This window comes from Centroberyx affinis, unplaced genomic scaffold, assembly GCF_046629955.1.
Source record: "Centroberyx affinis isolate AG114_WGS23_722 - 3 ecotype Tasmania unplaced genomic scaffold, CSIRO-AGI_Caff_v1 ptg000583l_1, whole genome shotgun sequence".
In the NCBI taxonomy this organism is placed as follows: domain Eukaryota; kingdom Metazoa; phylum Chordata; class Actinopteri; order Beryciformes; family Berycidae; genus Centroberyx; species Centroberyx affinis.
In genome coordinates this window covers 86,285-112,975 of record NW_027279223.1, presented here as the reverse complement: position 1 = coordinate 112,975, position 26,691 = coordinate 86,285, and the positions used below count along the sequence as shown (strand labels likewise).

General features: G+C 41.5%; 2 protein-coding genes across 2 annotated transcripts in view; one reads left to right on the top strand and one right to left on the bottom strand.

The window, feature by feature from the left end:
• The window catches only part of usp32 (ubiquitin specific peptidase 32), a 67,189-nt gene extending 47,637 nt beyond the window's left edge, over positions 1-19,552 (bottom strand). Inside the window, exons 1-2 of the mRNA XM_071518491.1 lie at positions 19,424-19,552; positions 6,436-6,563 (exon numbers count right to left, since the gene is read on the bottom strand). Coding sequence (XP_071374592.1) covers positions 6,436-6,563; positions 19,424-19,481 — 186 coding nt within the window. The 5' untranslated portion in view covers positions 19,482-19,552. The remainder of the gene's footprint in view (positions 1-6,435; positions 6,564-19,423) is intronic.
• Positions 19,553-20,656: 1,104 nt separating this feature from the next.
• Positions 20,657-24,459, top strand: LOC139643360 (CDP-diacylglycerol--serine O-phosphatidyltransferase). Its single transcript, XM_071518496.1, has 6 exons — positions 20,657-20,942; positions 21,674-21,769; positions 22,666-22,778; positions 23,317-23,440; positions 23,540-23,712; positions 23,958-24,459. Exons 1-6 carry the CDS (start codon positions 20,903-20,905, stop codon positions 24,021-24,023), a joined length of 612 nt encoding a protein of 203 aa, XP_071374597.1. The 5' UTR covers positions 20,657-20,902; the 3' UTR covers positions 24,024-24,459.
• Positions 24,460-26,691: the final 2,232 nt, after the last annotated feature.

Here is a 26,691-nt window from a genome sequence, read left to right as displayed (position 1 = left end):
TATGAGTTAATTCCACCCGAGTGATTACTCGTTTCCCCTACACGGTGCCACGACTCTGGCCCGCGGGGGTTGAGCCTCGCCGTGTTCCTGCCTTTTTAAACCTGTGTCGAGAACAGAGCGGGCCCGGAGCCTCGAGGAAACCGACTTAATGACTGACAGAATACACGAGTCCCCCTTGACCGCGCAATGGCGGTGTGATGGCTGGGCAGAACAATCCAACACACACCCAAAGTGTTAGTCACCGCTGAAGCCAGCTGGTGTGTGTGTGTGTGTGTGTGCCCAGGCATTTAAGCGCACAGTAGATGACCAAGCACTGCTGAAGAGATAAGCATAAGAGTACAAAAACCGTTGCAAAGCATATCAGTCAATGGCCTCTCCAGTCTCAATGAGGTCTTATCTGGAGCCCAGTGAAGACTTGCATGAATCAAAGAGAATTTTACCTCCAAATCTAATTTACTGCCTGGGTGACCGGGGGAGTACAGTACAGCGTACAGGAAGGCAGCAAGGGAGAAGTGGAACTAGCACTGATAAGACTACAAAAACATATAAAAATGGACCGGCAAATGAGGAAGTTCATTGGGCTTGATGCGTTTCCCATTGAGTTATGGGAAACAGCTGCAATATTGAGCAACTGTATCATAACCGGAGTGATTTTCAATAAACAAAGACGGAAAATAGGACAGTTTAAATGGAGTGGATATAAGGGACATTGTTTCTGTATTGCCTGCTGCATAATTTATTTTCCCTTTTCGGCTGCAGAGGAGGGGAAGGGGGGGGGTTGGTGAGCTAGGCATGGGACAATGTTGGATTGGGTCAAAATAATTGACGGCCCTCAAAATGCCTTTTTTATGATTGACTGATCAAAACTTGGCTGGCAACAGCAGAAAGTATCAACTTGAAAACCGCAGCCGTCTGTGACCCAAGGCAGGCTTGGACTAGGATAAACAGATCCTAATTGGAACTGGTTCCAAATAGTCAAATTAGTACAATTATTAAACTAGTATATCAGTCCTGGAGAGTCAGAATGAACACATATTTTGCCACAATATGAATCACTACTATTGGCTTTTAAACAACCGGATTAACCAAGTCCCTTTATCATTTTTTCAGTGTGTTTTGAGCACATATTTAACGATTTGAGCGAGACGTGAGAAAGAACGATAAGCTCTACAGAAAATGCCCCTGCCGACGGAACGCACACTGTGAGAGACAAAAGCAACAGAGAAGTTCAAAGTGGTAGAGAGGCATTGAAAAATGCATTGGATTACCTTATTATGGTGGAAACTCTACTTTAGAACTAGCGGCTTCCAAACTTCCCCCAGCCAGAGTCCGGTGCTTTAGATCGTGTCCCTGAGTGGGGCTGAATGTCAATGTTGAGCATTGTATAAATCTCAAACTAATGATGAGATGAACAACCGTAGTTCTAATGAGGGACGGCGGCAATAGACAAACTGTACAGTGTATGTGAGTATATGACAAAAAAACAGTTCCATTCGACACACCTATTGGTTGGGGATACATATGTAAATGAGGTGACTTTAATAATCAAGTCTAATGATTTGAATAACTCCAGTCACACAGCTAAACCACGTGTTGGTTGCATGCCATTATGTGTTATGTGCCATCAGAAGCTGCTGCAGATGCAAACTACAGTGAGCTTTGACTATTTCCATTTACTGTCATACACCAATGAAAATGATTACTGCTATGCGGCAGTTGTATACACGCAGAACCAATGCAGCCAGCTCGGTGGCAAACACTTGCTAGTATTAGTAAGTTCTACTACTAGTAATGGCTTTGCCTTTTCATCAGAAATGTCATTTCTGTCTGGGGAAAGAGTGGTGTGGTAAGCATGTGACCCATCAGGTCTGCTGCAAGACTTGTTACTGTACAAGAGGAGAAGGTTATTTTCCCCTTCCTGTCCTCAACTAGTAGCAGCTGTACTTACCGTTCCCTCCGAACAGGAAATATGCTATTGATGCCAATATCATGTGTTACTGTTCTTTAATGTTTCTGTGTATAGGCTGTGAAAACAAATTTCCTCTTGGAAGACAATAAAGTAACTATGTATGTATGTATGTATGTATGTAAGTAAGTAAGTAAGTAAGTAAGTAAGTCAGTAAGTCAGTAAGTAAGTCAGTAAGTAAGTAAGTATCTATCTATCTATCTATCTATCTATCCGTCTACCTATCTGTCTATCTATCTGCAAGAAGTCCTGGCATGACTGCATCAAATCAGCATTTTGCTTGTTCTTCAGGTGATGGGGTTTTCAGCATCATGTCATTCCCCCAGCTCTCTAGGTACATTTTTCTTTCTACATAATGAAAACTGCATGACTGCGACACCTCGATCCAATTGAAAATTAGAACTTGCACTGGAACAATTAAATTAAAGCTCATTCCTACTAAGGCAAAATGCCCAGTTTGGCCCAGTTCTACTCTACAGGCAAAATAGGGAAAACCCCCAACTGCAAAAACTCTCTTCAGTCATTTTTAACCCTGCTAATCCTGCCATTCTGTTCTTATCCGATGCATGAAAGCATATATCCAAGCTGTATCAGTCTTGCCTTTCCTCTCCTCTAATGAGGAACATAGTATCTGATTAAAATCCATACATCAAATTCACCTTAAAAAAAAACAAAAAAAACACAGAATGGACAAGATAGAGTGACATAGATGCCTATTTCAGGTCGGTACAAAAGAGGCGCGTTCGTTTCTTGACTGACTAATTGGGCTCGGGGTTCTCTTTGAACTGCGGGAAGCTGCGGCAGCCATTTGTCTGTTTGAAGAGACCCGGCCGTAGCCTTACATCTGGACCGCTGTCACCGCTGCTGCCATGGTGACGAGAGGACGGGGAGGAAAACCGAGGGAGAGATGCAGAGAGAGAGAGAGAGAGAGAGAGAGAGAGAGAAGCCACGAGCCATGGCGTTTAATGAAGAGTTGTGAGCACTGTGTTTAAAGAGACTGGCAGCAGATGAGGGAACGGGCGAGTCGGATCAAACCGGTCCCATCGCTGCAGGGCTAGACCTGAGGAACAGGGACATATTGCAGAGTCCAACCTCTTTTCTCTACGGAGAATTACCGTGCATCGACACAAAAAAAACCCCAAACTTTTCTCGGCCCACAAGCTGGTTGCCCGTCCACATTCCGTCCTACTTCCAGAACCGTGATTGAAATTTTACCATCAGAAATACAATTTGCCCCTGCAAAAGCGGCTACCGTGCAGACCGGGCTCCTGGAAGACTTAATGGGTTTGCGCCGGTTAAAGACTATCAGAGAGGAAGGCTGCAGATAAGACGACGCGACACTGGAGGGATTAGGGACGGGCACTTTCAATTCTTCGCGCGAATCAAATGGCGTCATGGGTTAGGGAGAGGGATGAAAGAGTCAAAAGGAACACGTTTTTGAGGGTTGTCACACTGTCTCACAATGTAGCAACGTGAGCTACGGTATATGCTCCCAAATGACACCAACAACAGGTCGCCTTCCACCAGTAGTGGAAGACGACATGTTTACTGTTGCCTTGCTATTGGTGGATTCGTGGTGTTCATCCATTGTCCACACTGGTTCCATTGAAGTTGTTGTTGTGTTTTAGCCGTGCATTCAAAAGCTTTAAAGCAAGCACAAAGCCTTGAAATAGACAAGCAGAAATTTCAATAAATTATTGATATGGTTAATTATGCCTAGTTTATGCATTCATTTTTCCTATCAAATATTGATATATCTTCATGTGATCAACACTAAAAGTAATTGAATATGTAATTAAACTTGAAGGTGAGGTTTGGAACTAGGCAAGGCAAGGCGGCTTTTTTTGTATAGCACATTTCATACACTGAGGCAATTCAAAGTGCTTTACAGAGTAGTAAAAAAAAATACAGTAAAGGTAGAAAATGTACAATTAAAAAGTGCAAAAGAGATCCACAAGATAAAAGACTTAAAAAGTAAGCTAGTGCAGTTCAAATCAAGTGAAATCGAAAGATAAAAGAAAAGACAGTGCAAGGGGATTTAGAAAAGTGAAAAGTGCATTAAAATCATATTTAAAAGAAAAATGGAGCTATGGAGCCAGACAAACTTTCTCCAGCATGCAACAGCAGCAGTGCTCTCACACAGCGTTGCATAGCCCACCATTCATACAAGGGATTATTTCTTTTACTTAGGGGATCGCTATTTCAGTGATTTTTTTTAAAATTTTTTATAGGCAGCTCTTGTAGCCTAATTAAAAGTTAAAATAGACAGACACATATCATGGGATGTTCACTCTTCAGTCCATGATGAATATTTATAACTGAAAGCAAAAGCAATATAGAAAAGAAACCATGTTTCAGAGGGTGACCGTGAAGAGATGGGATCATTCGCAGCCATTGTCTGCACTAGAAAGGCTTCGCCAGCCAAGCAGAGACTCCAATGAGAGCGCATGGAGTTACAGCTGATGTCGGCATCCACAGCAAATCAAATAACCTAATGAACAAAGGAATAAAAACTCCATACTGTAGACTTTCATCTTTGGAATAAAAACAATACAACCAAGTCAGGGTCTGTGTATTTGTTTCTAAAGTGCAATAATACAGTATATACAGGGGGAAAATGGAGGCCTAGCCATTACTTGATTATATAAAATATTACAGGGACATAGTGAATAAATACAATTAGAAACAGGACAGGTTTCTTCAGTCATCATGAATTTCCTGCTTGGAATTCTTGGAATGTGCTTGTACGCATGCACTGATCTCTCATCTGTTTTCCCCTTATCCCTCCGACACACACTCGCAGGATTTTTCTGAAAGGATTCCTCGGCATGGTCCGTCTGAAAATAATCTATGCAAATGTTTCTGACCGGTAGCTGGTAGTCAAAATCTTTTCCTGTTTGTATATCCCATGGAAAAACAGACGCACGACACTGCGCGATGCATGCTTTCAGTTCATCCAGACATGTGAGTAATGATATGTGTGAAAACTGTTTCCATGGAGTTTTGATGGCGCTCACTTGATCAATGCAAAAAAAAAAAAAAAAAAGAAATGCGCCGGCCAGACAGGCACTCACACATATGCCGGTTTTTTGGCTGGTAAAATGTGCAGTTGTCTGGAAAAATAAAAAATATTGTCGGCCAAAATGTCTGTAGGACAATATGACAAATCAATCAATCGCCTAATTACATGATATATAAAAGTTGTTGCCGAGACAAACTTATATTATGTGCAGGTTTGGTCTTGGTCCCCTACTGTTAAAGGAACAGTTCACCCAAAAATGAAAACGTTGTCAGTATCTGCTCACCCTCATGTTGAAACACCAGTGAAGTTTGCATGTCTACATCACATACAGCCAAAAGACCAATATTTACCTCATTATGTCCTAGATTTTCCAGACTTGTTCTACACTGCCAGTAGCAAGCCGATGCTGCCTTCAAATGCTGTCAGAAATATTGTAATTACAGGTAGAGCGTGCTTGAACGACCCAATAAAGTCATTTTTGCTGGACGTCAAGGTGTCACACATATATAGCTTTTAGCCAATAAACTAAAAATCAATTACAAAACTGATGTGAATATTCTCCTCTTCATTCTGCCATTGCAGCACAAAGTAACTCTTGAATACACAAGTTGTATTTACAAATGTAGTACAAGTACAAGCTTACGAGAAGCGCATGAAGGCAGCGGGACTCTTCCACCAGAACACTTCAATCATATGAAGTCATGGTGAAAATAAGAGGAATGCAGTTTCGGATGCATTGATCATTTAGCCTCTTTTTTAATATATAATTGGTGTTTTATTCATTTTCAGTAAATAGTATGAACATAGCCCTTTTTGATGGCCTTAGAATACAAATACATTTAACTTAATTTAAGTTCATGTGCAATAGCAAGCCTATTTTTAAATCGTACATCGTTCATACTGACAACCAAAAGGCCTGCAAGAAATAAACTTTCCTTTTTGTTGACTTGATTATCAACAAAATGCATCTGTTGGATCATTGCATTTGGTTTGTATTGTTTATTGCTATTTAAATGTATTCTAGCCTATTTAAAACATGTCCAGTAAATGTTCTATTTTCCCAGCCATGTTGACCAGCAAAAGTAAGTCTAACAGAAACTCTGGTTTACACCTAGCATTTTCAGTGTTTTACACATTTTTATTTAAAATCTCAACGTCCAGTTACTTCAGCCCATGGCCTTTTTAATATACCAAAATATTGGTATTAAAATGCTAAAAAGGGCTATTCAGTGGATTTTAAATGGTGCGTTTGCACATGTAGGTAGAAAAAAAAAAAGTGTGACGGAGCTGAAACGCGTGCCAGTATGGAGCAGCACTGATTCAGATGAGACACTTTCCGTTCCGAGAGACAGGCGACTACAAACCGCGGCTGAGTCACTTCTGGTGTAGATCGGGTTTAAGATTGTGGGCGTGATTGTGTGTTATGTGTCTGCGTCCGTGCCCTTACCTCTGCAACCTTCGGGGGAACTCCATCTCCCAGCACTTCCCTATAGAAGCACTGCTGGGTCATGTAATAGGACAGGCCACTGGTTCTCTTGAAAGCATCCTTCAGCCGTTTCAATTCCACATCAGTGACTAGAGAGGCAGGAGAGAGAGGGAGAGAGAGAGAGAAGTGATTAAATAGATGGTAACTCCAGTGAAGAGCGAGGCAGTGTGGTGTTATCCTGTGCTGTGTGTTGAGGTTGCTCAACACACACACACACACACACACACACACACAGCAACATACACATTTCCTTGTCTCCCTACCAATGTGATTTTGTTACATGGACAATACTTCTGACTGGCAAATACAAAATGGACAAGAAGTTGATTACAGCTATTCAAAGCTTTGCAGTTCTGCAAGATGCATTTTATGCTTAGTTGTTTACTCCCATACTATCAAAAAACAATCTATTTTCCACCATTATTAAATTATTTCAAATTTTTTTTGCATTAATTACATTTTTTCATTTAAACTTTGCTGCAAGCTACCCAATCCCAGCACTCTTTGTAAAAACACTTCTTTAAAGATAAACCGAATACAGAGAAAACCACATACTGACACATACAAATACCCCTGATGACAGGCAGAGCTGGTCACCAGCAACAGTGCAGTTACTTTAACATTTTGTTAACTTAAGGAAAGGTATCAGAATTTATTTGGAGCACTTGCGTCAACTTTTGATAAAACTAAAATAAAGAGCGGCCCCGTTTTCACCGCTTTGTTAGGGCACCATCTGCAAACTGAGCAAAACATCTCCGGTAGGGAGGGATCAAACTAGGGCTGGGCGATAATTCAATATTATCATTTATCGTCTTTCAGTGGAATATCATCATGATGATATGAAGATATTTTAATATCGTGACACACATTTCTGCTGTCCAAATTGATGATGACAAGCAAATTTTACTTAAAAACTCTCATAAAATGAGGTATGGTAGGAATATTACTCGAATATTTCTGTTTTGTTCGACATCACACCTAACATCACCATTCGGTTCAATGAGATGAACATTTGATTATTTAACGTGATTTTGCATACATGAACCATATCGTGATATATATTGATACTGAGAAAAATCCTTATGATTATCATGATACTGACTTCAACCATATCGCCCAGCCCGAGATCAAAGTCTACAAAATAAAGAAATTGGAAGCACTTTCGATGCCAAAGGTGAACATTTACTCCGGCTGAGTAAGTGCAAATCAACAAAACAGCTTATATAAAACATGCAGCTATACGCAACAGGTTTCGAGCTTGGTGCTCTTCCTCAGGCAGCTGCTGGGTGTTAGAGCTGTAACCGTCAGCAGCATCGGCCCTGCAGGGCTCCATAAAACACACAACCTATTGTGTTCTGTGGCAGTCTGGTAAACAGCTCACACTTCAGGTCAAGGCTGTGTCACTGAGTGCGTGTGTGTGTGTGTGTGTGATGCTAGGATGCGGTCCCGACTGCAACAGCTCCCTCGCTTTGCTCTGCTGCACCTATGAAACGCGTACACCTCTATTGTCAATAAATCCAGATCACACACCGATGGCGCTTTCCAGATACTGCTCCACGCTGTGAAAGCACTGTGCTGCGGGTTTAACTGGGCCCATTCACCTCACAGGGCCGGTAGAGGTGCGTAGACGCGCACCCGCTGGTGTGTGTGTGTGTCACCGGTGTGGAAGTAATCACAATCACAAAACGTACTCTGAATGTATAAATTAGGGGCGTCTTCCTGATATTGAGGTGTATGTCTTCTGTACAAACCACATCTCAATTGTCTCAAATCTTTCTCTAACTCAGTAATTCTCAACCTTTTTCATATCAAGGACCCCTAATTCAGTCCACATTAGAGCCACGGACCCCCATTTGATGGGATTTTGTCTCTCGGACCCAAATCTGAAAATATTTTTATTGTTAGATATGATTTTGTCCAGAATTCCATGACTATTTGTATTGTAGGTAGAGAGATAACAGAGAAGCTATGATCAAAACAGTCATTCTTCTACATTCTCTAATTGTGTTAACTTCTTGTAAATGAAATAATGCTGAAGTTTAACAATTCATCAATTTGCTGGGGACCCCCTGGAACCCTCTCAAGGACCACTGGTGGTCCCCGGACCCCACGTTGAGAACCACTGCTCTAACTCTTCTGCTTCTGTTTACCTACATCACCCCCTTTGTGATTATATAGATGTGATAGGGGAAATCAATAAGGGATAATGACTTTTACCCGAATTCACCTTATTGTGTACTTCATGAAAAGAGTAAGTGTCCCTAATATTTTGTACATTCAGTTTAAGTTGCTACATTTGTTAAAGTAAATATCAGACTGAAGTTAAATTATCCAAAACGTTTTGTCATAATCAGTCTGTCCTCGCACACTGAGATGGTTCAGATGAGAAAGAAACGTTGACTTTCTCTGAGTTAAAGTATTCCCACTACTTTGATTTCAGGGTGTAAAGTATATTGTTTTCTAAGCTGTGATCAAATGCATAAGAGTCTTTCTAACGCAAGTATCATAATATCAAACCCCGTGAGGCTTCATCAGCATCCAAACATCACACTCACGGCACAACAAAGACCGCCAAACAGCCCTCTCCAGTGCTGTCGTCATTTCAGGGTTTTCCAGATTATATCCGGATCCTTTTTCTTTCCCATGGCAAATGAATGAGATTTTTGGATCCTGCGGGTCAATCATTTTGTTCTCAAAATGGGTGAAATAATGCAAGTCGAAATGCTAAAGTTAGATCACATTTTATAGTGAATTTTTAAAAACTTTTTCGATGCTGTGTTATCCTCGCTTAAAGCCATGAAATGCTGGAATTCTATGCTAAATATGGCTAGCAATTATTACTATTTTTTTTTAAATGCAGCATCAAAACCATCAGAATCCACCTCAACAGATAAATAAATGTGTAATGGACAAACCCTAGCATTGGACGAAGTTAAAGTCAACCATTTTACACCCCTATTTTAACTGAAAGGGGGGCAGAATCCCTTATTTGTGCTGAAAAAAAATCATCATGCTTGAGAGGACAATTGGACTTCAAAGGATGAGCAGCAAGCAGTCAACACCAGTTCTGGACTATTGGAGGAGAAAATACACAAGTGTGCAAATGTAAGTGGGTATTAAAGTAATATTACTGCTGAAATTAGTAACAAGTAATGCATTACAACACTGACACACACACACGCCCCTATTTTGCAATGTACAAACTGCAGCTAAATTAACTCCATAATCTACGCACACACACCCACACCACAGGCTATTGGGAAAAGATGATGATTGAGGTTAAACTAGGACACACAGAACGTGCATCTATAGACCTGCACACACACACACACACACACACACACCCTTTCCCCCACCCCCAGATCATTTACCACAGTACAGATCAGCTTTTTTCCCCCACAGTAACCATTAACCATTCATACAGCTAGGCCATCCTGTAGCACAGGAGAACAGTTTCAGTCTGACTGCTGTGAATAGGCCAGTTTGCCCGCTTCCAACAAAATACAAAAACGCGCTCAAAGCGTGGCCGCGGCTGCTCGACTCCTCTGCCTCACAATCGCATACCACGAATGCATGCGCTGTGCTAAAGCCAACCCACTGCTCTTCTGCTACTTGCTTCCTTCTCCTCCAAGCACTTCTTGTCTATCTCCTCAACAGATCGCAATTCATTTCTTACCTCCTGAGTGTTTCCTGTGTTCCATGAAAATAACTTTTAACCATTCAGCCAAACAACAAACTTATGGTGGGATAGACTGTGAAATGCAAAGACGCAAAGAAATTGACTGAAAGTGCCTAGAAGAGAAGGATGCTGGTATTTGACGTGTTGGGTGCAACAGGGGACTGATTTGAAATGAATGGGTCTTCGGGGAATTGAAGTCAATAAGGCTGCCAATATGAGGTGATCAGCTGATGGTGCACTTCCATCCAACTTGTTACGAGGCCTATAGTATGTTTCCACAATGAAAACATGCATATTTGAATTCTCATAATTCTCTCATTTTCCTTGACCTTGCCATTGGAAGTCTATGAGGAAGGCTGAGGAAACACTGTAATGGAAGGAAAAGAGCAGCCTAAGTGTATCATCTGGCCAGAGGCTGTCCCCACTGCAGTTCAGGCTTTTCTTTCCTGGCTGTGAAGATCAGAAATCGCAAAAAAAAAAAGGTATGGCTGGACAGGATCCCATCATCATGTCGGTGGCTTTGCAGACTTTCCTGTCTGAATAAAGTACTTGCTGCAGTAGCCTGCAATGTGTAATTGCAATTAGACGCAATTAAAGGTTGACTTGCTCTCAAGCAGCTTCCAAAATAGTAAAGAGAGAGAACAAAGCAATGTTTGCTGTTGTATGATGTATACAGCTTTTAGCCTCAGTAAGTGATCTAATTATTCAGCAATTAAATCCAGAAAGTAATTATTGTAGGCCTATATCTACAATAGAATCTCTTGACTCAGTATCCAACACTGCTTTAAGTGTCATATTACAATTTAGATCTGAACAATGTGCAATGAATAGTAATTTGATTTAGCTACTGCATTTTACTTCAATGTGTATTTTCCATTGATTACAATCAGGCATTCTACTGTCAATACATAAAGGTCTAACATCAATGCTGAATTTGTGTGACACTGTGATAATATATATAATCTGGATTCAGGTTCATTTTTTCAACTGAATTGTGATTTTACATATATACAGTACTGTGCAAAAGTCTTAGGCACATGTAAAAAACAAAGACGCTTTCAAAAATAATGAAATGAAAAGTTTCTCCATCCATATCAAAGAAATGTACTACAAAGAACAGTCTACTGACACACTAATGCAGAAAACAAATAAACATCAAAGATACATTTTATATAAAAAAAGCTAGGGTGCCTAAGACTTTCGCACAGTACTGTATATACACATAGATATTACATTAGTATCCAGATATCATACAGAACATTGTCATACAAAATTTAGACCATATCAGCCACCCAAAAATTACTTCTGAAAAGTCTGATGCAGTAGAATGTTGCTTGGCTCTACCTGCTTTGTTAGTAGGTGTGAGACGGACGATTTTTAAACTAGGCTTCAAAATGAAATGAAAAGGTGCTGGTGACTAATTTCGGTGATTGATCACGCGTGAACGCATATGTATTGAAACCCCCCCCCCCCAACATGTGTTATCAAGGAGACATCACTTAACATGAGGTTGTGAGAAATTTGCAGCGTTTCTTTAGTTTCTCTACAGGCTTGTTAGGAGTCGGTAATAAAGCAGGTTTATTTGCTGGGCTCAACCCCCGCATAACGCCGCTCTGGCCTCTATAAAGAAAGACAAAAAAAAAAAAAAGGGCTGTGCGGTTATTAAGCGCGCGCATAAATAAGAGGGGGGGAGAAACGGCTTGCTCGCACGGCTAACGGAGGGGGAATTGAATTACAGGGAATGATTGTGGCGGCGGGAAGATGGCTCCCTGGGTGAAAAGAGGAACTCATCAAAAACAAATTAGAAAGCTCTGACTCAAAGTCAAAGGAACGTTTATCTGCAAGTGAAACAGACTAGGCGCGGTGACATAGCTCAGCGCGGTGCTGAGGCGGTGCTGCTGGTGCGGTGCTGCTGGTGCGGGGGGGGGGGGGGGGGGAGAGAAAGAGAGCAATGCAGTGCAGCAGAATTAAAGGGAAAATCCACCCTAAACACTGGTAAAACACAGCTATGGGTGATGTTTTGTTGTCTGGTGGTGTATTTCTCTTATTAGAAATCCACCTTAGAAGAGAGAGAGAGAGAGACCAATTTCCCCACCCGCAGCAGCCTAATAGACCAGAATGCAATGCAGCCACAAGACATGTTGGGCTTTGAGTTAAGGGGGGGGGGGGGGGGGCGCGGCCGTGATCACAGACATGTATAATCCGCAGCCGAACGGTCGCACCTTGGAGCTGTTCACGTTCCCTTACGCCCACCTTTGACTGAGAGGAAGTTCGCACCCCTTCTCCGGGGGTGGTCGAAAGGCATGCTGGGAAATGTAAGAAATGGGTAACTGAAGTAGAATGTAGATGCAGCAAGTTGAGGGAAAGGGAAATTAATCACAACACCTCATCACAAAATAACTCCTGGAACGCATTGGATATCGCAGATTGATGAGATCCACTGACACACACTATTGATCTGAGTTTTGACAAAGCTTTTTGAAAATGACGCATCTCCCTACTGTGTTCTGGGTTTTTTCAACATTACACTGATCACCGCAGAGTTAGCTGTGGCAACATTACATTCAGTCATACTGATCCAACGAGCAGAACTCAGATTAGTCAACACTTCTGATGAATGATTGTGGTGCCTGCAAGCACACAGCCATAAAAAGATGACACACACCATCAACTAGTGGCTTTGCTTGATTTGACCTGACAGCCCTTTTAATTAGGCCTATAAAAACCTTCACTGTTATCACTCCAAATATTATCCTTTAAAATATGGCAACCATATTGTCAATTTCAGCAACCAAAAGCTGCTGCCTGGGTTTCCCAGCCTGGCAAACACTTCTAAAAGTTATAGCGTCAGGCCCCTGCTACGTGTTCCAACCCTGATTATCATTTGATATGATGATTTATGATAACCAGGGTGCCAGTTGCCGACCAAGCACGACTCAAAACACTCAATGGCAGTCTAAGCACCTTCAAATCAGACGGCATTTGGCCATGGCAGCATTTTGCAGCTAGCTGAGCATACGCGGATATCACAACCACTGATCCAGCGCTGGAGGAGTAGGACAGCTCATTATCTGCACAGTGTTTGTTGCACCTTGACCCCGGTGAACCGTGGGCTCCTTCAGTCTCCACAGTGACAGACAGCCTCCTTTGGCAGAGCCTGTGTCGACCTCTGCTGCTGACAACTGATCCATAGCGAGCAGTCGATCGATGAAGGTCCGCTTGATGGAGATGGCTGGAGCTCACTACCTTGCTTTGAGATTTAACGTCTGTTCTGAAACATGCATGGAAGGGGAAGAGTGCCAGCAGAGATTGGATTTGAATTGCACACGCTGTTATGGCACAATTTGAAACGGAATCCAATGGCTTGAAAATGAATGTGTAAACCATAATGTCAAATTCTGTTTTCTCATTTCACATTCGGTTTGCTCAGTTCAGATTAAGCTCTTGGACACACACATCCCAGGACTCGGGAAAAGCAAAGGAGCAACGATTTAATCAAACAACATCAGAAAGCAATTCAACAAATTGTTTTTTTTAATTCAACTATTGAATATGAGCATGACAAATTAAAATGTATAAAATTCAAATACAATCTCTGCTGGCACAAATCTTTTTCTATACATATGTGCCTAACTCCTGTTTTTTATTTACTCAAGTCAAGTTAGACAGAAGCATATCATGGGGCCAGTGGCATAAAGCTAGTTTAAGACTAGTCTAAGCCTTAGACTGGTCTTATTCACAGGTTGGACTAGACTAATTAAGACTGTTAGTTATGTCTGAAGTCTGTTACTTAAATATTACGACAGACTTATTTTGAGGTAGAAAAGTTAGCCTCCTCCCCCGCGGCTAATCTTGAGTTAAGAACTTTGTTGTTATGGCAATGAGTCAGCCTAACTGTCAGAGTGGGAAGTTTAAATACTGAAGCTGTTTCATAAAAGATGCTAAATCTCTTTTTCTCGTTTTTGGAAAGAGTCTGAAGAAGAGAGCGAGTCTTTAGAGACAAAAACAACCTATTAGAGATCTACAACAACCAAGAAGTAGCAGGAACAGGTAAATATAAGCCTAACCCTCTATAGCAAGTTTGACTTAAGGTCACATTTAAGTCTAAGACTAGGTCTATCTTTATGCAACTGGCCAATGGTCTGTCTTCTGAAAACACAACGAATAAATAAGACAATGTCTCTTGCTACGCACCAATTTTCACAGTCTAGTTTGTGAATTAGTGGAAGTGTGCTCCCACTACACTGTGCCAACTTGATGACCAAACGCCACTGCCAGATAATAGTAAAATTGTTACAATTAGATGGACAAATGGCCAATGAAAACAAAGCAGTCCACATTATGGAGAACACTTTGTGTATTGTGATGCCGTGATGCAATGGGTGTATTCTTGGACACTGGGCTGCATTAACTGCAATGGCTACCATTCAGTGCAAGAACAAACAATGGATCTGGTTCTCCATAACTGCATGCAAACTCACATAGCCTGAGCCCATAACACACAATTGATGTTGTCAGATACATTGCGCCCACTGCTTCTCTCTCTCTCCCTCTCTCTCTCTCCCTCTCACAACTGCATTCTAAACAAACACACATATTCACAGCAGGTTTTCGGTATCAGACCACCTTGCTAAACAAATGTGGCGGCGAAGCAGCAACTAGCGGAACCCCCCCTGCTGTGACTCAATGTTTCCCCCCCGTCCTCTGAAATAAGCCGGGGTCTGGCCCGGGCTGATGCTATCAGCTGAGACTGGAAACAACACAGCGAGGGAGCAGCGAGGCGTCTGAGGCAGCATGCAAATTCCAAAAGTCACGTGAGCTCCGGTGACCTTCTCGTCACGGCGAACCGTCGACACGCTCAGCCGAGAAAGACTGAAGGCACAGAGGTACAGGAAGTTCAGTTCTTAGAAAGCGAGACACCAAAATAGCAGCATGAGGCGGCTACATTAGGCTACTGTGAAATAGGGAGAGATACACACACACCCCTACAAAATACTGTTGTAAAACGATGAATTTACACACACCTGACTAGACACCACTCGGCTGTTAGGTGTGTCACAAGTGTGTCACAAGTGTGTATACAAGTTCAGCTCACCACCAGCTCTCGTTTCCAGTGTATTTCTCCCTCTTATAAGTTATTTCAGTTCACTGCAGCACAGATGAGTCTGCAGTGTTTATATTTAAATTTGCATTATGCAATATTTTTACACCCATCGTATCAGCCTAAATCACAAAGTGGGGCTGTAACAGAGAAGAGTGTCCCCTAGACCAGTGATTCTCAACCTTTTTCATATCAAGGACCCCTAATTTAGTCCACATTAGAGCCACAGACCCCCATTTGATGAGATTTTGTCTCTCGGACCCAAATCTGAGAATATTTTAATTGCTAGATATGTTTTTGTGCAGAATTCCATGACTATCTGTATTGTAGGTAGAGAGATAACAGAGAAACTATAATCAAAACAGTCATTCTTCTACATTCTCTAATTGTGTTCACTTCTTGTAAATGAAATAATGCTGAAGTTTAACAAGTCATCAATTTGCTGGGGACCCCCTGGAAGCCCCTCAAGGACCCCTGGTGGTCCCCGGACCCCACGATGACAACCACTGCCCTAGACGACACCAAAATAAATTTTGGTGTATATATGGACGCTTCTCCACACACAGGAAGTGACAAATTCAAACAGGGAAAATGCATGTTTTATGAACATCTTTTGAATAAAATACTAATTATTATCTCCAAGGAATAAGTTCCCACGTTTTGTCTAAAACATCTTTTCTCTTTGTCGTCCATTAGGTATCCATTAAAGCGATCACAGACGGGTCAGCATGGTAAACGGGAGCATGCTGTTTGCAGGTTACCGATGACACGTTACAGGATTTCTGAGTATTGAAGTCCTCAAAATTCTAAGAAATAGCTTCTCGCCATCATTTGGGGAAGCCAATGTATGAAAATGGCATGGTGCAGCTTTACTTTGCCCAGTAAAGAGAAATGTTATTAAAATGTTGCCTCAATTTGTCCACTAATGCAGTGATTCTCAACCTTTTTCATATCAAGGACCCCTAATTTATTCCACATTACAGCCCCAGACCCCTATCTGATGAGATTTTGTCTCTCTGACCCAAATCTGTGAATGTTTTTATTGTTAAATATGATTTTGTCCAGAATTCCCTGACTATCTGTATTACAGGTAGAGAGATAACAGTGAAACTATGTCATTCTTCTACATTCTCTAACTGTGTTAACTTCTTGTAAATGAAATAATGCTGAAGTTTAACAATTCATCAATTTGCTGGGGACCCCCTGGAACCCCCTCAAGGACCCCTGGTGGTCCCCGGACCCCACGTTGAGAACCACTGCACTAATGCACATGTACCAATAAATTACACTCGTAGTAGTTTGTATTAAGTCACTGAAAAGTGACTTAATACAAAGTGTTGAACTGTATCTTTGACAACACCCAGCCCTGCTGTCTACCAATTTATCAACCAACCTAAAAAAAGCACAATGTGCCTCATGATACAGTAATCTGCCATGCAAATTACAATAGCAATCTAAACAACTGGCTGCCCATGTTTCCACAGCAGAGAATTGACTGGAAGCCTTTGTGGCGGCAGTACACACACATCTAAATCCCCAAACCAGGCGGCACAAGGTACGAATGCAAAGCAGTGGTGTGGGTGGACTTATTCACCCGGGCTGATAAGGCCTGCTGACGCTGACCACACACGCTAGGCTACGCAGTTCTCAGGTGACTATTAGGCTGTGTGTGTGTTCAGAGTGATGACCGTGGCGGTTTCATTACATGACTGGGTGGCGGTCAACCGCAAGGGTGCATTAACGCGGTTCTCCAGGTGTGCCGGGGACTCCCTCGGAAAAACGTTAGTAGTAACATTTCACTTTCATGTCAACGTTGGGACACTAAAATAAAGATATACAGCACATGTCAAAAGTAGGTATGCATTTGTATTCCTGTTAGCACTGATCAAAAATTCCAGATTTGTTCTACTTTCAAGAATATGCTAATCTACAAAGACGTGCCAATGTGAAAGCTTCTGAATCCAACACTGAAGTAGTTTAATTCTGCGGCGGTCTGTGGCAAACGGGAATATCCCCCAACTACAAAAACTAGTAGTTTGACTCTAAGCATGAGCTAGCAATCACACTGTGTTGTGGTCAGCAATTGTAAATACAAAAACTACAAAAAATGAGACATGATCCTCAGTTTACTGTGGGGATAACATCAAAGCCCTGCCATTATTCCACTCGTGTCCCACTACAGTGAGCTTCCGTGAAAACCGACCCCGTAATTGCGGCTGTCTTGTCTGTATTCATCTCAGCTGTGGGAAATGGGAATGCGAGTCACGTGACCGACTGGTCAGATAAGGCTGTATGGCCGGATAATTCCACAGCCTCTGTGCGTTTTGGTCACAAGTGATCATGAGAGTGGGACTGGCAATCAGCTTGAGGAATGTCCAAAGCGCCACACATGGAATTGAAATGAGAAAAAACAGCAATTTAGTATCCAGTAAAAGGCTGCTAATGCGATAAGGCTTGTTCGTGCCTTGGCTTTTCTTTGAAACTGGAGATAATACAGAAAAATCATTATGAGAAACTGGACTAAAAACTGTGTGCTAGGCTTTCTTACACTTCAGTAAAAGCCTATGCCATTCAGATAAACACAGCATGCCTACTTCCTCCTGTTGCGGGCCTTCTAGCGCAGGACAGGCCCATATGGATTGTTTCCCTATAAAGGCCCTGGAAATGCCCTTACCCTAGCATAAAGAAATGACGTTGAACTCAATGAATGTGTAACACGTTCCAGCAGCCTGGAATCCAGGCAGACAAAGTTCAGCTGTTACCAACACTGGGAGTAAAGTGCACCAAGGAGGCCATGGGGGGGGGGGGGGGGGGGGGATAAGATCTGTTCCATGCGCTTCCTGATAAATGCACACCAAAAAATCTCACAAAAGTGCACCAATACACTGACTGGGCTGCACAGCAATTATAAATCCATTACCCAGCTTTATGGTTTGCCTGTTGTATCTTGACTTCCTCCTGCATAGTTGGACAGTAACATGCATGTGTGGGGCAAGTATGATCCCATCTAGATCATACTTCAGGTGACATAAATCAACTAACGCTACAGCAGACACGGGCCTATGAGAGCCTGCTTGATATTCCTCAGAGATCAAGTCTGTTATCACGACCCCCGTTTAAAAAAAACAAAAAAAAACACAGCCTAACAGATAAGAGACCAAGGGCAGCGGTAGCAATGTGAAGCATATCTATTGGTTATTCCGCCAAACGTCCTGACCACACGCATCATTAATGCGTGTAAAGGTTAACAGGAGCAACCTGACAGTCACCTAACACAAATATTGATGTTTAAGCCATATCATCGTGGCTAGGCTTGAAACCCGCCGGGCGAGGACTGTCACGGGAGTAAAACAAACAGTCTGGAGAGATTTCCCTCTGGGACATTAGCTATAGCTAGCCAGCTAACAACTCTATCTGTTAGCAGCAGAAACATTAGCTAACGTTAGCTAGCTAAGATGAGGAGAGCTAACGGACTAAAGGCAAAAGCGGTGCTTATGTCGATGCCAGTGCGAGACAAAAAGTTAACAAACGTTGAAGGCCGTCTGCTCTGCTTGTTTTGGCTAATACAGTCAGGAAAGCCCATCCCTGCTCGTTAGCCCAACACTAGCCCCAATATGCGCCGGGGAGATCGAGAAAACGTCACGCCAATACTCGTTCAAGAATTTGGCAATAAAATGTGACCTTGCTTATCGGCAAAGACGCACGTCTCATAAAATACGACTCGATACATTTTCTAAATCGATATGAGCCACTCTTCAATTCGGCATGTACATAATCAACACAGCAGCATTTACTTCAACAAATTTCAACTTTTAGAATTGGTAAACGCTGCTCCCTACCGCCCAACGTGGTATATTTTGTTTCTAAATAACGTTAACCGTTGGAATAATAGACGTACCCATTCTTAAAGTTAACATTTTATTGAAATGCGTACGACTTGCTGGGTCAGATGTATGCCGAATTGAAGAATGGATAATACGGTTCAGTGAAGGTCTTGGGGTATATGCCATCGGCTATGCACCTTTGCAGATAACCAAGGCCAGTTTAAACTGCTACATTTTTAACGGAGTTTGTCGTGACGTTCTCCGCATATGTACCGGACTAGCCTAACACCAGCTAGCTAAGCTAGCACAGATGAGAAGGATTTAGCCCCTCGCTTTTCGGCTTACCTCTCTTGACGGCCTCGTCATACGACAGGAATCCTATCCTTGACTCTTTGGCCCCCATGCTCCCCTCATTTCATTGCAATGTGAGGAAATAAGCGTTGCGAGTTGAGTTGTTGGGAACTGTCTATCGCCTTAACGTTATCCGTTTATTGTGAAATGGGTTCCTGGTGGTGTGTGTATGTGGTGAACGGGTGAATGTTTTCAGCGACGCCTCCATTCTGTCACATGACCTGACTCTACAGGTCAGTTGATCAGCTTCATCAAATGGTTGTAAACACAACCGACATGACAGGCAGAAACAACCGAGTTCACCTTCAGTAGCTGATGTATCTTTATGCTATTCTTGTAGACTACCAAAATGTATTTTGACTCGTTATGTGAGTTCATGTCTGGCTCTGCTAAGTAGCTGGAAGCCGTGTAGTGGAGCCACTACAAGTTGTATAAAGATACGAGTTAGTCAGTAGCGCCTCCCTGTGGCTATTGTAGAAAATTGCTAATACCGACCTGAGGAGGATTACTCCCACCACAGCGACCTCTAGTGGCTCGCGGGAGCTAAGGAAATATGTTGTCATAAAGCACTTTATATTTTTAACATTTGGTGACTTCTTTATTCAGGTTTTTGACTACAGCTTAATTTACAGGCACATCAATTCCCTTTCAGTCATGGTGCAGCAGTGTGTTAATGGGGATTTGGCTGATTCGTACTGTTTTCTCTTGTATGGAGAAACCCGAGGCCGAACTCCATTCAAAAATCTGTCAGTTTAATGTTGCTTGCTTATCAGCAAATTACATACCTGGTAGAACATGACATAAAAGACCTGTTATTTATCATTTGGAGTCGCTCACAAATTCGGCGTGCATCCAATACACGAAGCAGCACTTATGTAAATACCTTTTCAACTTTTATACTTGGTTCGCCTGTTATTCGCTTATCTTTTTCGCGCAAAATACACCGTGGAGGGCAGTAGCGTCCAAAGTGAGTCACTTCTAACAAATGAGATTTTAATGTAATACAGAGGTGCTCGGTGGTATACGTACATGCCGAATTTATCAGTGCCTCCTAACGTTTCGGAAAATGTTTGAGCATTGTTCTCCGACATTGTGTAGCATTGCCGATAAGCAAGGCAACATTAAATTACCATTTCTTTTAATACAGTTTCGTGACCTCCTTTCCGTGGGGCAATTCGGAAGAAAGCTTTCTACGTCACCTAGTTGGTCGCCAGAACGTGGAACCGCATCCACGCATGGTGTGTACGGACATTATTTTAGAGCGCAGACAGGACGCTAAATTCAGAAAGTAATGTTCTTAATCAGTTCAGTGATAGTCTACGGAGATATCTGGATAAACTGAATGTGTTTTTATGGATAGCTAGAGGTCGCCGACAGGTTACATCATCTTTGTTCCGGGATGAGGCTGTTGAAGACTGTATCGCTGCGAGAGTAAAAAAAAAAAAAAGGTCACTTGGCTACTGACTGCTGGAGATGGGACTGCAAGTTCTGCTATACTGGCCAAATATCATTGGTGAGATACATTTTGAATTTCCTCCATCTCAAATTCCATGACATGTTACAGGACACAACACTACAGGAGCGTCAGTTCCCTAATCCATGAGGCAGGGCTGAGTCTCTGTGTAACCTATGATTTGGCACCATAACTTCCACTCCCCTTCTATCAACTAAATTACTGACTGATGATACTTGGATAGTATTATTTGGTCAGTAATATAAATTCGGCTATTAAATTAGAGCCACGGACCCCCCATTTGATGAGATTCTGTCTCTCAGACCCAAATCTGAGAATATTTGTATTGTTAGATATGATTTTGTCCAGAATTCCACGACTATCTGTATTGTAGGTAGAGAGATAACAGCGAAACTATGATCAAAGCAGTCATTCTTCTACATTCTCTAACTGTGTCCACTTCTTGTAAATGAAATAATGCTGAAGTTTAATAATTCATCAATTTGCTGGGGACCCCCTGGAACGCCCTCAACGACCCCTGGTGGTCCCCGGACCCCACGTTGAGAACCACTGGCTTAGAGGGAACAATGGTCTTGAACGCTCCCTGATGTGATCATTTTTTAGATATGACATCCAAATAGATTTCTGGCTTTTTTTTTTCTTGATCCTTGCATTCCATTACAATGATAAAACTACAAGATCAAAATTGAGTAGGGTTAGTTCCATATCTTAAGCTACCATACCCAACTGACTGAATGATATTGTTATTGTCTGTGTATTGTCTTTTCCAGGATACATTAGGATTGGCCTTGTGTTTGCTGCCTGGCTGGCCTACAACAGACCAGCAGCCTTCATCCCTCTTTACTCAATCTCCATAGCACTTGATGGTAATCTAGCATACATCTCACCTGTCAAGACCAGGATTTGACCAGTATGGGTTTTTGAAGGCTGATACTGATGCCGATAATTTTTGGATTGAAGCTGCCAACAGCTGATATTTTGTGCTGATGTTCAACATCTTCAAATTTTACTATTTTGGTAGCAAGGAATAATAAAAAAAAAAAGCCTCTGAAACAACATTTAGACCATTGGACACTGAAACTCTCCATTGAAATCCAGGATACTACTACTACTACTACTAATACAAATCAAAATGTCTCATTAATCAATTCAGGTTAAGGGCTTCCTATAGACAATCTAGGGCTGGGCAATATGGTTGAAATCAATATCATAAGGATTTTTCTCGATATCAATATATATCACGATATGGTTCATGTATGCAGAATCACGTTAAATAATCAAATGAATGTTCATCTCATTGAACCGAATGGTGATGTTAGGTGTGGTGTCAAACAAAACAGAAATATTCAAATAATATTCCTACCATACATCATTTTATGAGAGTTTTTAAGTAAAATTTGCTTGTCATCATCAATTCAGACAGCAGAAATGTGTGTCATGATATTAAAATATCTTCATATCATCACGATATGATTCCACTGAAAGCCGATAAACGATAATATTGAATTATCGCCCAGCCCTAAGACAATCCATATAGTATTGATCAATTATGCAATAAATATGTAAACAATCAAACTGCATCATATCCATCATGTCAGAGGTGGACCACACTGACTGGACCATGTCCACATTTTTTAATAAAAGGCCTCCCTGATAACGATATCTCATGAATGTACAACAGCAATATGGAACATTCTCGGTAGGGTCAAGTTTGACAACCCCGATGCACTTTTCGCTCTTCTTCATGCTGTTCTTTGTGCAGGAGTGGATGGCTGGCTGGCCAGGAGGCTGGGCCAGAGCTCCAGGTTCGGGGCCTGGCTGGACGTGGTGGTGGACAACCTGAGCAGAGGCATGCTGTGGAGCCTGCTGTTTGAGGTCTGCCTCACGTTCGGCACACACACACACACACACACTCACTCTGTGGCCACTTAAAGGAATAGTTCACCCAAAAATGAACATTCTGTCATCATCTCCTCACCCTCATGCCAGTTGAAACACAGGTGAAGTTTGTCCATATAACACACAGGGAGGCTGCAGCACAACTCCATAGCAGCCTTCTCCAAAACAACTGAAGTCAGTGGGGACCTGTTCTTCAGAGTTCCAAAAAGACCTACAGTATATTTAGTAGATTTAGATTTAGTAGATTTAGTTTGGCTGTTTTTGTTTTGGAACTCTAAAGAACAGGTCCCCATTGACTTCAGTTGTTTTGGAGAAGGCTGCTACCAAGTTGTGCTGGCAACCTCCCTGTGTGTTATATGGACTAACAAACTTCACCTGTGTTTCATTTGGCATGAGGGCGAGTAGACGATGACAGAATTTTCATTTTTGGGTGAACTATCCCTTTAAGACCGCGATCACATCGTGAAGTGTGTCTCACCCGTTATCATCCCTAAACTGTCCTGTTGTGTTGCAGTGGGGGTGGCTGGTGTCTGCAGTGGAGTGGTGCGTGTTCGTGTGTAACCACAACGCCAGAGGGTCCCAATGGAAGGACAGCTTCACCGCCAGCCCACGATTTGTACAGGCCATCATGGCAAACGGTGAGAAGTCGGCCCGGTGTTCGTACATCGAAGTCGATCTATAGAGCTCAAGATAGCTTGACGATTTCTAATTTGAATGTATGTGTCTGGTACTGTTAGGGTTTCACACCCCTCTGGGCACATGGGTGATCAGCGGCTTGCACTGCCTGCCTCTGTGGCTGTATGGGTACCGGTGGGGCTGGCTGTCCCACGGCCTGTGTCTGCCTCCCTGGATCCAGGCTCTGGGGACTCTGCTGCTGGCTGCTGGCCGGCTGTTGGGCCTCTCGGTGGAGGTAGGAGCTTACCAGTAAACACCTACTAATCAGGGCGTGGTGTGTGTGTGTGTGTGTGTGTCGTAGAAACGTGAGGGTGCTATGATAGCCCTTCAAGCAGTTCTTCCACCAACACAATGTGAGCGAGCAATGTGAACCCGTTCCGAAAGTTGAGATTTAATGGAGATAGAGTGTACTCCAGTGTCTCTCCACTCTATACATATATGGTTGTGTGACACTTGTGATCCCCCCCCCTCTCTCTCCAGATATGGTGTATATGGGCACACATTGAATACCTCACCAAGGAAGAGCCGGAAAAGAAGAAGGGCTGAACGCCACCGAACAGAGCTGACCTCCACTCTGACATGATGCTATAGGAATAGCAGGGTCGAGTCAAATTTATTTTCCTTAAAAGGTGAAAATGTTGAAGTCTGTGTTCAGGGCTGTTTTGAGATTATAGGGGAGAACGGGGTAAAATGAGCCACTTTTTGGCATTTTGTGCTACTAACACAAAATGAATGTGCATTTATTTCAAACCACAATTGCTATGTATACTTAAGGTTGTTGGGCAAAACACTTTCTGTGGCTAATACAGCTTTAGAGGTATGACAAATTAAAAAAAAAAAGTTGGTCTTTTGGTTCAACTTGCCCCAGTATTGCCCCACTATTGTGGCAAAACTGCTTCCCACAGCAGCCCAGGCCTACAGTTATTCTAAGTTTATGGCCTATATTGTATCTGGTAACATTTTACAATAAGGGTACATTCATTAAGGGTTAGTTAATGCTTAATATGCATTAACTAACCCTTAATTAACAGTTAACTAATGTGTCTGTAATAATTTACTAATGATGTTCATGTTAACTAAGGTATTAATTTATACATTATTTAATAGTCTTACTTTATAAACTATTAAATAATGTATAAATTAATACCTTAGTTAACATGAACACCATTAGTAAATTACACATTAGTTAATTGTTAATTATGGGTTAGTAATGCTTATGTACCCTTATTGTAAAGTGTTACCTTGTATCTTATACAACTAATATATAATAAAGCCTAAAACAGTGGTTCTCAACGTGGGGTCCGGGGACCGCCAGGGGTCCTTGAGGGGGTTCCACTGGGTCCCCAGCAAATTGATGAATCGTTAAACTTCACCATTACTTCATTTACAAGAAGTGAACACAGTTAGAGAATGTAGAAGAATGACTGTTCTGATCATAGTTTCTCTGTTATCTCTCTACCTACAATACAGACAATCATGGGATTCTGGACAAAATAATATCTGACAATAAAAATATTCTCAGATTTGGGTCCGAGAGACAAAATCTCATCAAATGGGGATCTAATGTGGACTAAATTAGTGGTCCTTGATATGAAAAAGGTTGAGAATCAATGGCCTAAAACATACTTCTATTTAGATACAAGAAGCAGGACATCTTACCATGATGAAATAACCTGATTCACATGATTCATTTTGTGTACAGCTGCCAAGATACAAAGGGGTTGGCTCATCTTACCCCTGTCTCCCCTACTACTGTATGACTGGCCATAGGCATTGAGATATGTGCTGAACAGGTCTTTGGTGTGAGGAACAGTTAGAGTAAGAAGGGATAAGCGCATTATTTATCTGTTTATTATATATTTATCTGTCTGTTCTTTCTCGGGAACACTGTGGTAGGGTTCGGTTATTTTTTATTTCTTAGGGACTATTTTCAGAATGTCAGCGCAGACACAATCAGATGCTTCCACTGAACTCCAAAAAGGTTCAAGTTATATTTAGGAGTGTCTGTTGGCAAAGAGTCTTATAGTTGTCATATTAATTATATTCTATATTTAATGAAATTGGCAACCAAAGGAAGGGAATGCCAAAAAGAGGGTCTTTTATAGATATATAGATACTGTTTTGACCAATGAAATTTTAGTGTACAGTATCAAAATCTACTTAATGTATTCTTTGATTGCACACATTTGTAAATATGTATAGTTATGTATTTATTTTATTTTTTAAGATGGAGAGCACATAGTGTCGCCTTGTATATTAAATGTTATAGAAATAAACTTGACTCGACACAATCGTGACAAAACATGGCTACATTTTTTGAGAAACTTCAAACCGGACAGCAACAACATTCAAGTCCCATTGATGTGAAATACTTTAAGAATGACATACATGTATTTATTTTTTTACAATTTATGGCTCCCATATTTATTGGAGTCAAGTGTTAAAAAGGCTAAACTGTGGCTTTGTGTTAACAATCGTTCGCATTCTACATGATTCAATTATCTTAATTCTTTTATGTTTTGATGAATAGTGTGATTGATCTATTATATTATTTAGTTTTTTCCCCCCCGGCTAAATGAAAGTTCCATAAAGTGTTCAGGTAACACTTTACAATAAGGGTCACTAAGTTAAGGGTTAGTTAATGCTTAATAAGGGTTAGTTATGCTTAATAACCCTTAATTAACAGTTAACTAATGTGTAATTTACTAATGGCATTCATATTAACTAAGGTATTCATTTATACATTATTTAATAGTTTATAAAGATGACTATTAAATAATGTAGAAATTAATGCCTTAGTTAACAAGAACACCATTAGCAAATGATTCCCAGACACATTAGTTAACTGTTAATTAAGGGTTAGTTAATGCTTATTAAGCATTAACTAACCCGTATTAAGCATTAACTAACCCTTAACTTAGTGACCCTTATTGTGAAGTGTTACCAGTTTGGATTCTGTAGGTAACAAGTAGACTATTTGAGGCGTTAACAGAAACATTTCGCCCCTAAAATGTTTTTCCGAGTTCAACACGGAAAAGGGGGCAGCCATCCAATTCGGCACATGGGGCAAAAATGATGGAAAAACAAACGACAGCAAAGTCTCCTTTCCACAGCTTCGCACACATTTCATTTATACCAAGTAGGTGACAAGTGAATGAACAATTTATTTGGGATTTTTTGACAAAGAAACAGCTCAAAAACCCAATTTGTAGTG

Excerpts from the sequence above, each read along its gene's own strand:
- LOC139643360 (XM_071518496.1), top strand. The coding sequence starts at position 20,903 with ATGGGACTGCAAGTTCTGCTATACTGGCCAAATATCATTG. Across the intron at positions 20,943-21,673 it reads ATACTGGCCAAATATCATTG|GATACATTAGGATTGGCCTT; the intron begins GTGAGATACATT and ends TGTCTTTTCCAG. Across the intron at positions 23,713-23,957 it reads TGTTGGGCCTCTCGGTGGAG|ATATGGTGTATATGGGCACA; the intron begins GTAGGAGCTTAC and ends CTCTCTCTCCAG.